This window comes from Myotis myotis, unplaced genomic scaffold (assembly GCF_014108235.1).
Source record: "Myotis myotis isolate mMyoMyo1 unplaced genomic scaffold, mMyoMyo1.p scaffold_m19_p_10, whole genome shotgun sequence".
Taxonomy (NCBI): Eukaryota; Metazoa; Chordata; class Mammalia; order Chiroptera; family Vespertilionidae; genus Myotis; species Myotis myotis.
Window position 1 is genome coordinate 11909467 of NW_023416314.1, and position 14843 is coordinate 11924309.

Below are 14843 nucleotides of genomic sequence, written 5' to 3' on the forward strand. Positions count from 1 at the left end.
ACTTTGAGGATATGTATTAATCTTAAATATATTTCTGTAATGAATGTTCTTGGTTAAAATATGTCAACTTGATAAGTTTAGAGTTTTTGTAACCAGTTTATGAGAGTTTTTGTTTGTTTTTTGTTTTTTTAACTAAAGGAGACACAATAGTAATTAATGTGTAAATGTAATGAATGTATGGAAGATTCACTGTAATGGGATCTAAGTTACTATATTTTTAAAACAATAGACTAGTTTACATATAATGAATTAAAGAATTAATAGGGTTTATACTTGCTTTGCACAAGAAAATATTAATAGGAGTTCACTTTGGGGAATGGGATTAGGAGATAGTATACTTTTATAATTAAAAATATTTATGCAGCCCTAGCCAGTTTGGCTCAGTGGATAGAGTGTCAGCCTGCAGAACAAAGGGTCCTGGGTTCGATTCTGGTCAAGGGCATGTACCTTGGTTACAGGCTCCTCCCTGGCCCCAGCCCTGGTCAGGGCTCTTGCAGGTGACACCAATCGCTGAGTTTCTCTCACATCACTATTTCTCTCTGTCTTTCTCTCTCTCTTCTGCTTTCTCTAAAAATCAATGGAAAAATATCCTTGGGTGAGGATTTAAAAATATATGTATACTAGTGGCCTGGTGCACAAAATTCATGTATGGGGGCGGGGGGGTGTCCCTCAGTCCAGCCTGCACCCTCTCCAATCTGGGACCCCTCGGGAGATGTCTGACTGCCGGTTTAACCAGCAGTCAGACATCCCTCTCTCAATCCAGGACCGCTGGCTCCTAACTGCTCACCTGCCTGCCTGCCTGATCACCCCTAACCACTCTGTCTGCCGGCCTGCTCACCCCCAGCTGCCCCCCCTGCCGGCCTGCTTGCCCCCAACTGCCCCCGCCCCCCCCCCACCGGCCTGATTGCCCCCAACTGCCCCCAACTGCTGGCCTGATCACCCCTAACTGTCACTGCCTCGGCCCCACCACCGTGGCTTTTTCTGGAAGGACGTCTGGAAGGTCTCCTGGAAGGTCTCCCAGTCTAATTAGCATATTACCCTTTTATTAGTATAGATATTTATGCAGCCCTGGCCAGGTTGCTTGGTTGGAGAATTGTCCCATACACCAAAAGGTTGCAGGTTCAATCCCCAGTCTAGGCACACATGAGGCAACCCATCAATGTTTCTCTCTCACATCAATCAATTTCTCTCTTCCTCTCTCCCTCCCTCCCTCCCTTCCTCCTTTCCTCCCTCCTTCTATTTCTAAAAAATCAATAAACATATCCTTGGATAAGAATAAAAAAATCTATATATATTATGCAATAACTGGCAGAGATTTAAAGAAAACAATGAATGACAAAGAAAATAGAAACGAATATGAGACAACTTACAACACATGCTTAGTTCATATGAATGGATTCTATGGTCCATGGAAACTGTATAAAAACAGAACTTAACATGAGTTTTGTCTTTGTTCTTGTTCCAGTGTTAATGTTTGTTTATCTGCTTTATTTTTATAGGGATGTGCATGCTGTCTGTCTCTGGGATGACAAAGGCCCAGCAAAAATTCACCAGGCTTTAAAAGAAGATATTCTTGAGTTTATTAAGCAAGCACAGGCAGTAAGTTCTGTACCTTTATATTATGTTTATTTTAAGGTTTTACTCAAAGAATATTATAAAAAATACTTCAAATGTAGGACTTTCTGAAGTAATTTTAAATCTTATATTGGCTCGACGTATTTCTTAAATAAATTTTTTCATGAAATGATAATCATTTGGTTATTTCCCCCCCTCAGTGACATTTCGTTTAAGAGAGTACATTATTATCCTCAATTAAAAGATGCTATTAACAAGGGAACAAACAAAACAAAGTTATAGACACAAACAACAATATGGTGGTTACCAGAGGGGAAGGAGGGTGGAGGGATGTTGAAGAGGGTAAAGATGGTAAAGATGGTGACAGAAAGAGACTAGATTTTGGGAGGTGAGCACACAATGTAATATACACATAATGTATTATTGAATTGTACACTTGAAACTTATATAAAGGTTATTAACTAATGTCACCACAATAAATTTAATTGTTAAAAACAAAGATTTAAAATTTCAGTTTTTTATAGGTCCTTTAGATGTCCCCACCACCATTTATTTTTAGCCATATGTCAGCCCACATAAATCTATTTTTTCTCACACTAATACCTCTTTTCAAACTGACAGTAGTTTTCTTCAAATTCCATCAATGTTGTTCCAAATGGCATGACATTTTTTTATGGTTGAATAATATTTCATTCTGTGTATGTACCACATATTCATTCTCCATTCATCTGTCTATGGACATTTAGGTTGTTTCCATATCTTGGCTATTGTAAATAATATTGCAATGAACATGGGGGGTTTTCATGGGGGGTTGGTTCAAGGACTCCTAGCAGATGCCAAAATCCATGGATGCTCAAATCCCTTGGTCCGCCCTTTGTATCTTTTGGCTCTGAATCTGTAGATTAAACCAATTACAAATGCAGAACCCATGAATACAGAGGGCCGAGTGTATATTTTTTCAAATTAGTGTTTTTGTTTTCTTTGGATGGATAGTTAGAGGTAGAATTTTGAATCATATGGTAGTTCTATTTTTTATTTTTTGAGGAACCTCGATAGTATTTTCCATAGTGGCTATACTAATTTACATTCCCACCAAAGTGCACAAGGGTTCCCTTTTCTCCACATCCAACATTTATTCTTGTCTTCTTGATAATAGCCATTCTACCAGGTGTGAAGTGGTATCTCATTGTGGTTTGGATTATCATTTCCATGATGATTAGTGATACTGAACATCTTTTCATGTACCTGTTGGTCATCTGTATGTCTTCTTTGGAAAAGGGTCTATTTGGATTCTCTGCCCATTTTTAATTGGTTTTTTGTGTTTTTTTTGTTTTGTTTCTGTATTGCTATTGAGTTGTATGATTTTTTAAAATCTATTTTGGATATTGACTCTTATCAGATAGGATTTGCAAATATTTTCTCCCATTCAGTAGATTGCCTTTGTATTTTGTTGATACTTTCCTTTGATGTTTGGAAGCTTTGTTGTACATTGATGTACTCCTACAATGTTTATTTTTGCTTTTTGTACCAACTGCAAAAAAAAACACTACCAACATTGATGTCAAGGAGCTTACTACCTGTGTTTTCTTTTAGTAGTTTTATGGTTTCAGATCTTAAATTCAATCTTTAATCTATTTTGAATTAATGTTATTTATGTTGAAAGATGGTCAAGTTTTATTCTTTTGCATGTGGCTGTCCAATTTTCCCAGCACCATTTATTGAAGAGATTGTCCTTTTCCCATTGTAGATTGCTTTGGGGTTTATGCACATTTTAACAATATTCTTCCAAGTCCTGAGCACAGAATATCTTTTCATTTTTGTGCCTTCTTTAGTTTCTTTTATCAATGTTTTATAGTTTCCAGTGTAGGTCTTTCCCCTTCCTGGTTAAATTTGTTCTTAGGTATTTTATTCTTTTTGATGCATTGTAAATAGGATTGTTTTTATAATTTCTCTTTCCAGTAGTTTCCTATGAAACAAACAGTATAGAAACACAATGGATTTTTGGGTTATGATTTTGTATCCTGCAACTTTACTGAATTTATTTATTCTAACAGTTTTTTTGTGGTGGTGTTAGGATTTTCTATATATAACATCATATCATTTGGAAATGGTGAGTTTTTCACCTTCCTTTCCAATTTAGTTGCTTTGTATTTCTTTTTCTTGCCTAATTGCTTTGGCTGGGACTTCCAATGTTTTGTTGAATAGGATTGGTGAGAGTGGGCATCCTGTCTTGTTCCTGACCTTAGAGGAAAGACTTTCGGCTTTCTCCATTGAATATGACATTAGTTGTGGGCTTGTCACGTAAATCCTTTATTATGTTGAGGTACTTTCTCACTATACCCACCTGGTTGAGAGTCTTTATCATATAAGGATGTTGAATTGTGTCAAATGTATCTTCAGCATCTACCAAGGTGATCATGTGCTTTTTATCCATCTTGTCAACGTGACATTATCACATGGATTGATTTGCCAATGTTGAACCATTCTTGCATCACTGGAATAAATCCCACTTGATCATGGTGTGTAATCCTTTTAATGTGCTGTAGAATTTGATTTGCTAATATTTTCAGGATTTTTGCATCTACATTTATCAGGGATTTTAGCCTGTAATTTTCTTTTCTTGTGGCACTCTTGTCTAGTTTTAGAATCAAGATAATGCTGGCCTTGTAAAATGAGTTTGGAAGTATTTTCTGTAAGAATTTGAGAAGAATTTGGTATTAATTCTTCTTTAAATACTTGATAAAATTTATCAGTGAAGCCATCTGGCCCTGGACTTTTGTTTTGTTTGTTGACTTAAAAAAATTTTTTTTTTATTGATTTCGGAGAGGACCAGAAAGGGAGAGAGAGATAGAAACATCAATGATGAAAGAGAATCATTGATCAGCTGCCTCCTGCATCTCCCCTTCTATCCACCCCCCACCCCAGGAATCAAGCCTGCAACCGGGGCGTGTGCCCTAACTGGGGAATCGAACTGTGACCTCCTGGTCCATAGGTTAACCTTTGAGCCACACCAGCCGGGCTGTTTGTTGACGTTTTTGATTGAATCTCCTTACTAGTGATTCGTCTGTTCAGATTTTCTATTTTTTTATGATTCACTTTTGGTAGACTGCATGTTTCTAGTAATCTGTTCATCAGTTCTAGGTTGTCAGATTTGTTGGCATGTGATGGTCATAGTAGTCTCAAGACCCTTTGTATTTCTGTGGTATCGGTTGTATGTCTCCACTTTCATTTCTGATTTTGAGTCCTTTCTCTTTTATAGGTAAGTGCACAAGTTTTTGTGAACATTTTTTGTATACAGATATTTATAATAATACTAGAGGTCCAGTGCACAAAATTTGTTCTTGGAGTGGGGGTTCCCTCAGCCCAGTTTGCACCCACTCCAATCGGACATCCCTCTCACAATCTGGGACCACTGGCAACTAACAACTCACCTGCCTGCCTGCTTGATTGCCCCTAACCTCTCTGCCTGCCTGCCTGATCGCCCCTAACTGCCTCTGCCTGCCTGCCTGCCTGATCACCCCTAACCTCTCTGCCTGCCTGCCCGATCGCCCCTAACTGCCCTCCTCTGCCGGCCTGATCGAACCCCCAGCTGCTCTTCCCTGCCGACCTGATTGCCCCTAACTGCTCTGCCTGCCTGATCACCCCTAACTGCCCTCCCCTGCCCGCCTGATCTCGCTCCCAACTCCCTCCCCTGTAGGCCTGATCTCACCCCCAACTGCCCCCCTCTGCCGGCCAATTTGGTTCTGATTGGTCAGTTTCTATGCCAGTCAGCATCAGAAACTCTGCCTCCTAGGCAGCCATTGGCTCCTCACAGTTGACCCAGATTTGGTTCTGATTGATCAGTTTCTATGCCAGTCAGCGTCAAAAGCTCTGCCTCCCAGGCAGCCAGTGGCTCCTTATATTCACCCAGATTTGGTTCTGATTGGTCAGTTTCTATGCCTGACTGCATCTCTGGGCCTATCAACAGCACCTGATCAGAAAGATGGGGCTGATCAGCAGCCCTGGTGGAGGCCTGGAGAGAAATGGAGGTGTGGCTATTGGCCAGGCCTAGAGAAAAAGAGAGGCAAGTTCTGATCAACGGCTGCCACAGAGGCTACAGATCAGACCCTGCCTCTCTCTCCGCAGGCCTCTCTCCGGGCCTGATCCACAGCCCCCTAGGCAGTCAGTGCTGGGTCGGGGCGCCCGCAGCGGCCCCAGTCAGTGCTAGGTCACCACAGCAACCCAGCACTGACTTCCAGTCTGGTCGAGCCTTGTTACGACCCTGGCTCTTTATTATATAGACTAGAGGCCCAGCACACAAAATCATGTGTGGATATGGTCCCTAGGACTACCCTGTGATCAAGGCCATCTTCCCCAGCTGCCAGCAGCCGGCCTCACCCCCCACTGCCACCCACCCCAGTTTCCCATTCACCATACAGCGATGAGAACCTGATGGCCAGGGGAGGGACTGAAAGGTCGGCCATTCCCGCCTGCTTGCCAGCCCCAACCCCAACACCGATTGCCCTCTGTGTGTGGGGGGGCGACCGGCAGAGCAGGGGTCTTGGCCTGGCGCCACCTGCATCCCCCACCACCCACCCAGGGTCCTTGTTCACCATCGGTGATCGGAGCCTGCCTGCCAGGGAAAGGGACTGAGAGGTGGTCAGTGCACCTCATAGTGACTGGTTGAGCGGTCATCTGGTCGTTCTGCCGTTACGGCCGCTGGGCTTTTATTATATAGGATTATTCATGATAACTAAAAGGTGAAAACAACCCAATGTCTGTCAGTGGACAAAAATGAATAAAATATAGTGCTTCAATAAAATGAAATAGTATTTAGCCACAAAAAGGAATATAACCTGGGCATACTCTACAACAGGCAAATATGTGGACACAGAAAGTAAATTAGTGGTTGTTTAAGGCTGAGAAGGCGTAGGAGAGGGGAGAGATAAAGGGGAAGATAAGGTGATAATGGATACAGGGGTTTTGTTTTTTGTTGTTTTTTTTCTTTCTACAACATTCATTTATTTGCCTTTTGCTTTTCTTTTCTTTTTTTTTTTTTACTATATTTTATTGATTTTTTACAGAGAGGAAGGGAGAGGGATAGAGAGCCAGAAACATCGATGAGAGAGAAACATCGATCAGCTGCCTCCTGCACGCCCCCCACTGGGGATGTGCCCGCAACCAAGGTACATGCCCTTGACCGGAATCGAACCCGGGACCCTTGAGTCCACAGGCTGACGCTCTATCCACTGAGCCAAACCGGTTCTGGCAATGCTTTTCTTTTCTTTTTAATTTTGTTTTATTGCCTAAAGTATTACAAAGAGTATGATACAGGGTTTTTTTAATTGACATTATTGACATAGAGCATTTTATTAGTTTCATGTATATACCATAATGATCAGATATATGTATTAATTGTCAAATCACAAGTCTGTGTGAACATTTTAATTTTCTCTTGGATATTACATATGTTTTAATTTCTTTTGGGTATAAGATAGTTTATGCTATAAATATTCTAAATTTATAACATTAAAATGTTCTAGTATTCTTTAAAGCACCTGTATTTCAAATTGATACAATTCTTTTCTTTTTTTCCAGCGAGTACTAAGCCATCAAGATGATACAGCTTTGCTAAAAGCATATATTGTTGAATGGCGAAAATTCTTTACACAATGTGATATTTTACCAAAGCCTTTTTGTCAACTAGAGATTACTTTATTGGGTAAACAGGGCGGCAATAAAAAATCAAATGTAGAAGATGGTATTGTTCGAAAGGTAAGTAAGTTTTCCCATCTTTTTTCTAATATTCTTCAGGAAGGATGATTTAAAGACTTAAAATATATATTGTTTACAGAGAGGAAGGACAACGGAAGGAGAGAGATATAAACATCAACGGTGAGAAAGAACTACCAATCAGCTGCCTCCTGCACACCCCACACTGGGGATTGAGCCTGCAACCCAGGCATGCACTCTGACCAGGAATCAAACTGTGACCTCCTGGTTCATAAGTTGACACATAACCACTGAGCCTGGGCAGATTTGAAAACTTTTGAAAGTACTTTATATATTAAGTGGGTTTTTCTGCTTCACATATAAATTCCTTTCTAGCTCTTGTTGGGTTTTATCAAATAATGTTTTTCCCATTTTTAGCTTCAATTTTCTTTCATCTTTTTATATGGTGTTAAGCTTTAGATCTGTGTTTCAAACATTACCTTCTTTGCTTTTCCTTTCACTTTCTTCTTTTCCTAGTTTTATCTTCGAGTTTTTATTTTCTTATTCTTTCTTTGTATCTTTACCTTTCTCTAAATTACATTACTTTTATTGTGTTTCAAAAATCTCTTCTTTTATTAGGTTACCTTCTGATATCTTTGTATTTACATAATTGTGGCTAAATATTTTGCATAATTTGTAGTTAAAAGCACTGTGCCCAGTAATAACTCATGATTTAATGGAAAAAGCTAAGCTCTGAAATTGGAGTCCCAGATTTCCCTTTCAACTCTTCAATCAGCAATAACCTAACCTCTCTGTCCTCATTTATCATGTATTTTCCTACTTGTGAGAATCACATTAAACCATATTTGAAAAGTTAAAAAGGCCATTTAAACTTTAAACAACTCTCACTACTTGCTGCAATGTTGTAACAACAAAATCCGGCATTCAAACATTCAGGTAGTGGCCTGGGCATTATTGCCCCAACTTTAAAATTTGTTATAATGCTGACAAGATTACTGTAAATTTGAGATTCCTACTGGTAGAAATTTCTTCAGTGGTAGAAATAACTGCAGTATGAGACATTATCACCACCACCCCAAAAAAGAAAAAAACACTTCTGGATGGTTTTTAATTTGCAGTTTCATAATCTTGTTCACTCTTGGCGGGTTTTTTTGTGTGTTTTTTTTTAATTTCTTTAATTTTAACTGTTCCCTACAGATTGTGGGAATCAGCATCACTTAATGATTAAGAGCATAGACTCTGCAGCAGTTCTCAACCTGTGGGTTGCGACCCCTTTGGAGGTCGAACGACCCTTTCACAGGGGTCGCCTAAGACCATCCTGCATATCAGATATTTACGTTACGATTCATAACAGTAGCAACATTACAGTTATGAAGTAGCAACGAAAATAATTTTATGGTTGTATTTAAAGGGCCAGAAGGTTGAGAACCACTGGCATAGAGTCTAGTCAGGGGTGGGCAAACTTTTTGACTCGAGGGCCACAATGGGTTCTTAAACTGGACCGGAGGGCCGGAACAAAAGCATGGATGGAGTGTTTGTGTGAACTAATATAAATTCAAAGTAAACATCATTACATAAAAGGGTACGGTCTTTTTTTTTTTAGTTTTATTCATTTCAAACGGGCCGGATCCGGCCCGCGGGCCGTAGTTTGCCCACGGCTGGATACTACAGTTGTTGCATTCAAGTTCTCGTGTTGTCACTATGAGCTCTGTAAATATGGGAACATTACCCTTCCTCTCTGTGCCCCAGGTTCCTCATATCTAAAAGGAGATAATTGTACCCATATATAAGTTGTGAGGATTAAATGAGTTATATGTGGAAAGTATTTAGAGCAGTGCTAGGTACATAGTGAATGTTATATAACTATTATTCTTGTTGTTATTGCTGTTGCTGCTATTATTAATATATTTCCTATATCTGACAAAGTTACTTTTGGAGTGACAGTACATACTCATGAATATGTGTACAGTAGGTCCTCAGTTTACATTGGAGATCCGTTCCTACTGCATGACATAATGCGATTTTCGCTGTAAGTTGGAACCCACCTACGTAAGCACCTACGTCACTCACATGGAGCGCATACACAGCAATAATTAAGTGAAACAGTAAAAAAAAATTTAAAAGAAAGATAACAATTCCTGACCTTTACTTGTGGTAAATAAGTAATAAAAGCATAAAGCACATATGGGAGATGGCGACGTAACCACGAAATGACATAACCTGAGGACTGCCTGTATATTATTTCCATCATTTAAATGGAACATCTATAAGATTGATGGATTTATATATTCCTTTTTTATAAGGTCCACTATCAAACAGATTTTCAGTTGTTTTCGCATTTATTATGTGTTTCTACAAATGTGCACATGAGCATTCCAAACACATAACCAATATTTCTTGTTTGTTTGTTTATTAATTTTAGAGAGAGCGGTGGTGGGAGGAAAACATTCCTTTATTGTTCCACTTATTTATGCATTCATCAGTTGATTCTTGTGCCCTGACTGGGGATCAAACCCGCAACCTTGGCTTATTGGGATGATGCTCTAACCAACTGAGCTACCCGGCCAGTGCCATACCAGTATTTCTGAAATTCAACCTTGGAACTATAAGGGAATTAACATTTTCCATGTATTACCATATTTAATTTTTGCAACCAGTTGAAATTTATACTATCATTTTCATTATTTTATAGATGGAAAAGGAGGTAAATAAGTAACAGAGCTGGAATTCAAATCTAATTATGTTTGATTTTTTTTTTGGCTTTGGTTGTGCATATTTTAATCACTTTCTGATAAAGAATAAGGTCAGTCTAAAACTAAATATTGCATATCACACCAAACTTTGCCATAAGCAAAAGTAATGATTTCAAACAGAAAAATATCACTATTAGTAATAGTCAATATATATAAATTATAACTTTTTAAAATAGTCCACAAATTTTACATATTTTTTCATTTTAATCCACATAACTAAATTTTGATGTTTAACAGTTATCTTGGATTCTGAAACACATATTCTTTACCATTAATTGCCATGTATTCTTTACCACATTTAAATATACTGCTTCCCTGAAGGATTCAAGTGAATGTAGGTCTAAGAATTTGATTTCCTTTTTTAGTATTTGTACTTAATTTTTTTTACCCTAACTTCGTTTTCAAAATGCCCACCCCTCTCTTTCTAAGACTCACACTCATCTCAGTCTCAATTCATCTGAACTCCAAACTCCATTCCCAAATAAAAGAAAGTGCTCCATTGTTCCCACTTCAAAAAAAAACACACGTGTATATGTGGTACTTTGTATATTAATAATTTAAATGAATTGTGTATTTTGTTCTTTTTTTCTTAGCTCATGCTTGATACATGGAATGAGTCCATCTTTTCAAATATAAAAAACAGACTCCAAGATAGTGCAATGAAGCTGGTACATGCTGAACGATTAGGAGAAGCTTTTGATTCTCAGCTGGTCATTGGAGTAAGAGAATCCTATGGTATGTTCTGAACTTTTATGATCATAATTTCCTTTTCATGCAAATTCTAAGACAATCATAGAGTAGTGCTAGCAAAAGTATGTTTATTAGCACAAGTAACATCTACTTTTAGTGCCAAATGCTTTCCGAGTACACAAAAGGTATTCTGCTTTAAAGAAACCTACAAAAATTAATATTTGAGTGGTGAATATTTATTTTCTCCTTCTCATTTATTGGTTGGTGAATGTTTTTAGCAACTTAAATTAGAGAAGTGTAGATTTGAATCTATAGCTTATAAATTAACTGGTATAGTACTTACATATTTAGGATATAAGTTAATTTCATATGTACATTTGTCTCCAGTCTTTTCTGTTTCTGACAATGACATTCTCATTTGTTCTTTCAATCAGATATTCCTCTGACTAGAATATTCTTCCTCCTCCCGTTTTATCTTACTTATTCTCATCTTCTATTTCCTCATGCAGCCCTTTCCTAATACCCAGACTAAGTTGGGCCCTCTCATAGTACTTTATAGTACCTACTAGAGGCCCGGTGCATGAAATTCGTGCAAGGGTAGGCCTTCCTTTCCTCGGCTGCCGGCACCGGCTTCCCTCTGGCCCCTTGGGCCCGGGCTTCCCTCGCAGCCCCAGCTTTGTCCGGAAGGACATCCGGTCTAATTAGCATATTATGCTTTTATTATAATAGATGCCTCCTTGTCATTCTACTTTCAAGCAATTAACTGTGTTGTTGACATTGTATTTTTGCTGAACATGGAATGCCTGGCACAAAATGGTTGTCATTAAGAATTTTTTATATTAATGAACCTTTAGTTACCATTGACTTTCTTTCTTCATTGCCCTCATATTTCTTTAGGTATCAAATCTAAATTTTCATTAGCCAAGTCCCTATTCATTCCTTTTTTTTTTTGCATTTCCATATATATATATATATATACACATAGATACACACACACACACACACACACATATATATTGCATTTCCATTTACTTGTTTTTTGCATTTCCACCTATATTTTTTGTGTGTGTGTGTGATTTTATTTTTTCATTGATTAAGGTATTACATATGTGTCCTTATTCTCCCATTGCCCACCCCCACCCCCTCACAGTCATGCCCTCACCCCCCTGGTGTCTGTGTCCATTAGTTAGGCTTATATGCATGTATACAAGTCCTTTGGTTGACCTCTCCCCCTTACTCCCACCCTCCCCTACCTTCCTTTTTATTTCACCTGCCATCAGTTTGAACTTCTCTAAACTTTACTTCTGGAATTTTGAAATAGTCTTCTTATATGGATCATATTGTTATCATTTACCCATATACTGTTCACAAGATTAATTTTAAGTACTGTTTTATTGCTGTTTTCCTTATCCACTTAGTGGTACACCATACTAAATTCAGGTTACTTAGCCTGAGATATGAGGCTCTCCACAACCACTTACCCTTACCTTCTGTTAACCTTACAATCTACTCAGACAATCTAGTCATTCATTATACTTTGACTTGACCTTGTGCTTTTCTACTTCTAAATATTTTTTTTTACTTCCTTTAGATAGATCTAGCTATGTAAATCCTAGTTTATTCCTTAAAACTCATTTCAAATCTCATCTCTTTTGTGAATGGTGTCTTGATCCAGTTAGAAGTCAGTGTCTTTCCTCTTCAAAATAAAGCATCATGTTCTCTATGCTGTTTGTTGCTTTACTGCTTTGTGCTGTTAACTTTTAAGTTTTTTATAGAGAAGGTTTTGTCCCATACATTTTTATGTTCTCTTGAGCATTGTCAGTCCCTTATACATAATGACTCCTCATTATTTGTTACTTCATTTATCTTACTCAAAATACTGATATTAATCGTAATTAGAGTAAAATTTTATTTTCTGTTTTTCAGTTAACCTTTGTTCTAATCCTGAGGATAAGCTTCAAATTTATAGGGACAATTTTGAGAAGGCGTACTTGGATTCAACAGAGAGATTTTATAGAACACAGGCACCCTCATATTTACAACAAAATGGTGTACAGAATTATATGAAATATGTAAGTCAGAACTTAGTATAAGTGCTAATTTGAGCTATTCTCTTGATATTCTTAAAATGATTGCTATTTTGCCTCTGGACAGGCAGATGCTAAATTAAAAGAAGAAGAAAAACGAGCACTACGTTATTTAGAAACAAGACGGGAATGTAACTCTGTTGAAGCAGTAAGTAGTTTTTTAAGTGTATATTCTATGGGATTATTTGAAGTACAGTAGCCCGGGGATGGCAAATATATAATACACGTAACATGACATCCTTTCTCTGTCTCTGACCAACATTACTAATTGATTATAGTACTTTCGCAGTGAGACAAAGCACAGCTTTAATAGACACCTTATTGAGAACACATTGGTTTTCAGAGCTTATATGAAAGATAAAGTGTATTTGCCATCCTTGCTCTAGACTTTTTGCTATATTAAATGTACTCACTTTTTAATCAGTCGCCTTTATTATGTGTTATGCATATCTAAAGTTAACCCTTTTAGTGACTTTCATGTGGCAAGTAAAATATGCTCCCCAAAGATACATTTGATTCTCATTATTTGCAGAGATTATGTTCTATAAAATGGCTGTGAACACTGAATTAGTGAGTACTGAATCATTGCTGCTGCGGGATATTTCCTCTTCTTATGGGAGGATGTTTTCACACTTCATCTTGTCATGAGATAAAATACTATTTGATAAGTGAACACCAGTCTTTTATATTGTTTCATTTAATTTATATTTTCAAATAGCAAGAATATATTCAGGGTTGACTGTATATAGTACTTTGAAAATGATGGGGAAGAAATACAAAGGAGGAATAACATGGTCTCTGTCCTCCAAAAACTTACCCTCTTATTAAAATAAAACTCATTTGAAATAAAGAGAGAACACTATAAGCAACCTTCCTTTCTTCTTTTTGCCAACATAGAATAGAGTTCTAAAGATTTTTCAACACATAGGGATCTATACTATAATCTTTCTTTTTAAAGAAAAGCTTTGTTATAAAAGTTTTCAAATATTTATAAAAGTTGAGAAAAATAATATAATGAATCCAGCCCACCATACCCAAACCCCAGATTTAATAATGTTCATCATTTTGTCATATTTGCTAAGTTGATCCCTCTTTTCTTCTTCCTACCCTTCCTTCCTTTCTCTTTCTTTCCTCTAGCATTTTTTTAAAAAATTTATGACATGCATTTTTACTCCAAACCAAGCATATCAAACTCATGGCCAGTGGGCCACATGCCTTGACCGTGAGTTTAACATGCTTACTCTAAACCCTTCTATAGTATAACATTTTTAATACCTGTATCTTTTTTATCATATGTGTATGTGTGTGTTAATATACCTAACCAATCCTCTAATTATGGGCACTTGAATTATTATTCATCCTATATAACAAAAGGCTAATATGCAAATCGACCAACCAGTGGAATGACTGGTCGCTATGATGCGCACTGACCACCAGGGGGCAGATGCTCAATGCAGGAGCTGCCCCCTGGTGGTTAGTGCACTCCCACAGGAGGAGCACTGCACTTGCTTGGCTGGCAAGTGCAGTGGTGGTGGTGGGAGTCTCTCCCGCCTCTGTAGCAGCACTAAGGATGTCCGACTGACGGCTTAGTCAGACATCCTCTGAGGGCTCCCAGACTGTGAGAGGGTGGAGGCTGGGCTGAGGGACCCCTACCCCCGCCAAGTGCACGAATTTCATTTCATGCACCAGGCCTCTAGTGATACTATATTTCTTACAAATAATACTTCCTGGAATGTCCTTTATATACCTATATCTTTTTTAAATTGTAAATTTTTATTGTTTGAAGTATTACAAATGTCCCCTTTTTTCTCCCATTGACCCCTTATAATCTGCCCCTGTGCCCCACCCCTGAGTACCCTGTTTGGCGCTATCAGCAATCCACAGCTTGTGGCTCCCTCTGCTGGGACTGAGTTCCATTGGAAAGGATCAAAATGTGCACCAAGATCTGTTTTTCCAAGCCCCGGGCCCCAAATAGATCAGGCATACTCAGTTTATTGGAGCATCATCCCATGCACCAAACGGTTGC

At 38.1% G+C, this 14843-nt stretch overlaps 1 protein-coding gene across 2 annotated transcripts in view; it reads left to right on the forward strand.

Moving 5' to 3' along the window:
- CUL5 (cullin 5) overlaps window positions 1-14843 on the forward strand; it is a 101396-nt gene that overhangs the window by 53933 nt on the left and 32620 nt on the right. For both annotated transcript variants that reach the window (XR_004970313.1, XM_036324483.1), the window contains exons 3-7: window positions 1500-1599; window positions 7153-7329; window positions 10634-10775; window positions 12657-12802; window positions 12885-12965. Coding sequence is in view for 1 of the 2 variants with exons in the window: in XM_036324483.1 (XP_036180376.1) it covers window positions 1500-1599; window positions 7153-7329; window positions 10634-10775; window positions 12657-12802; window positions 12885-12965 (646 nt within the window). In the remaining variant the exon portion in view is untranslated. The remainder of the gene's footprint in view (window positions 1-1499; window positions 1600-7152; window positions 7330-10633; window positions 10776-12656; window positions 12803-12884; window positions 12966-14843) is intronic.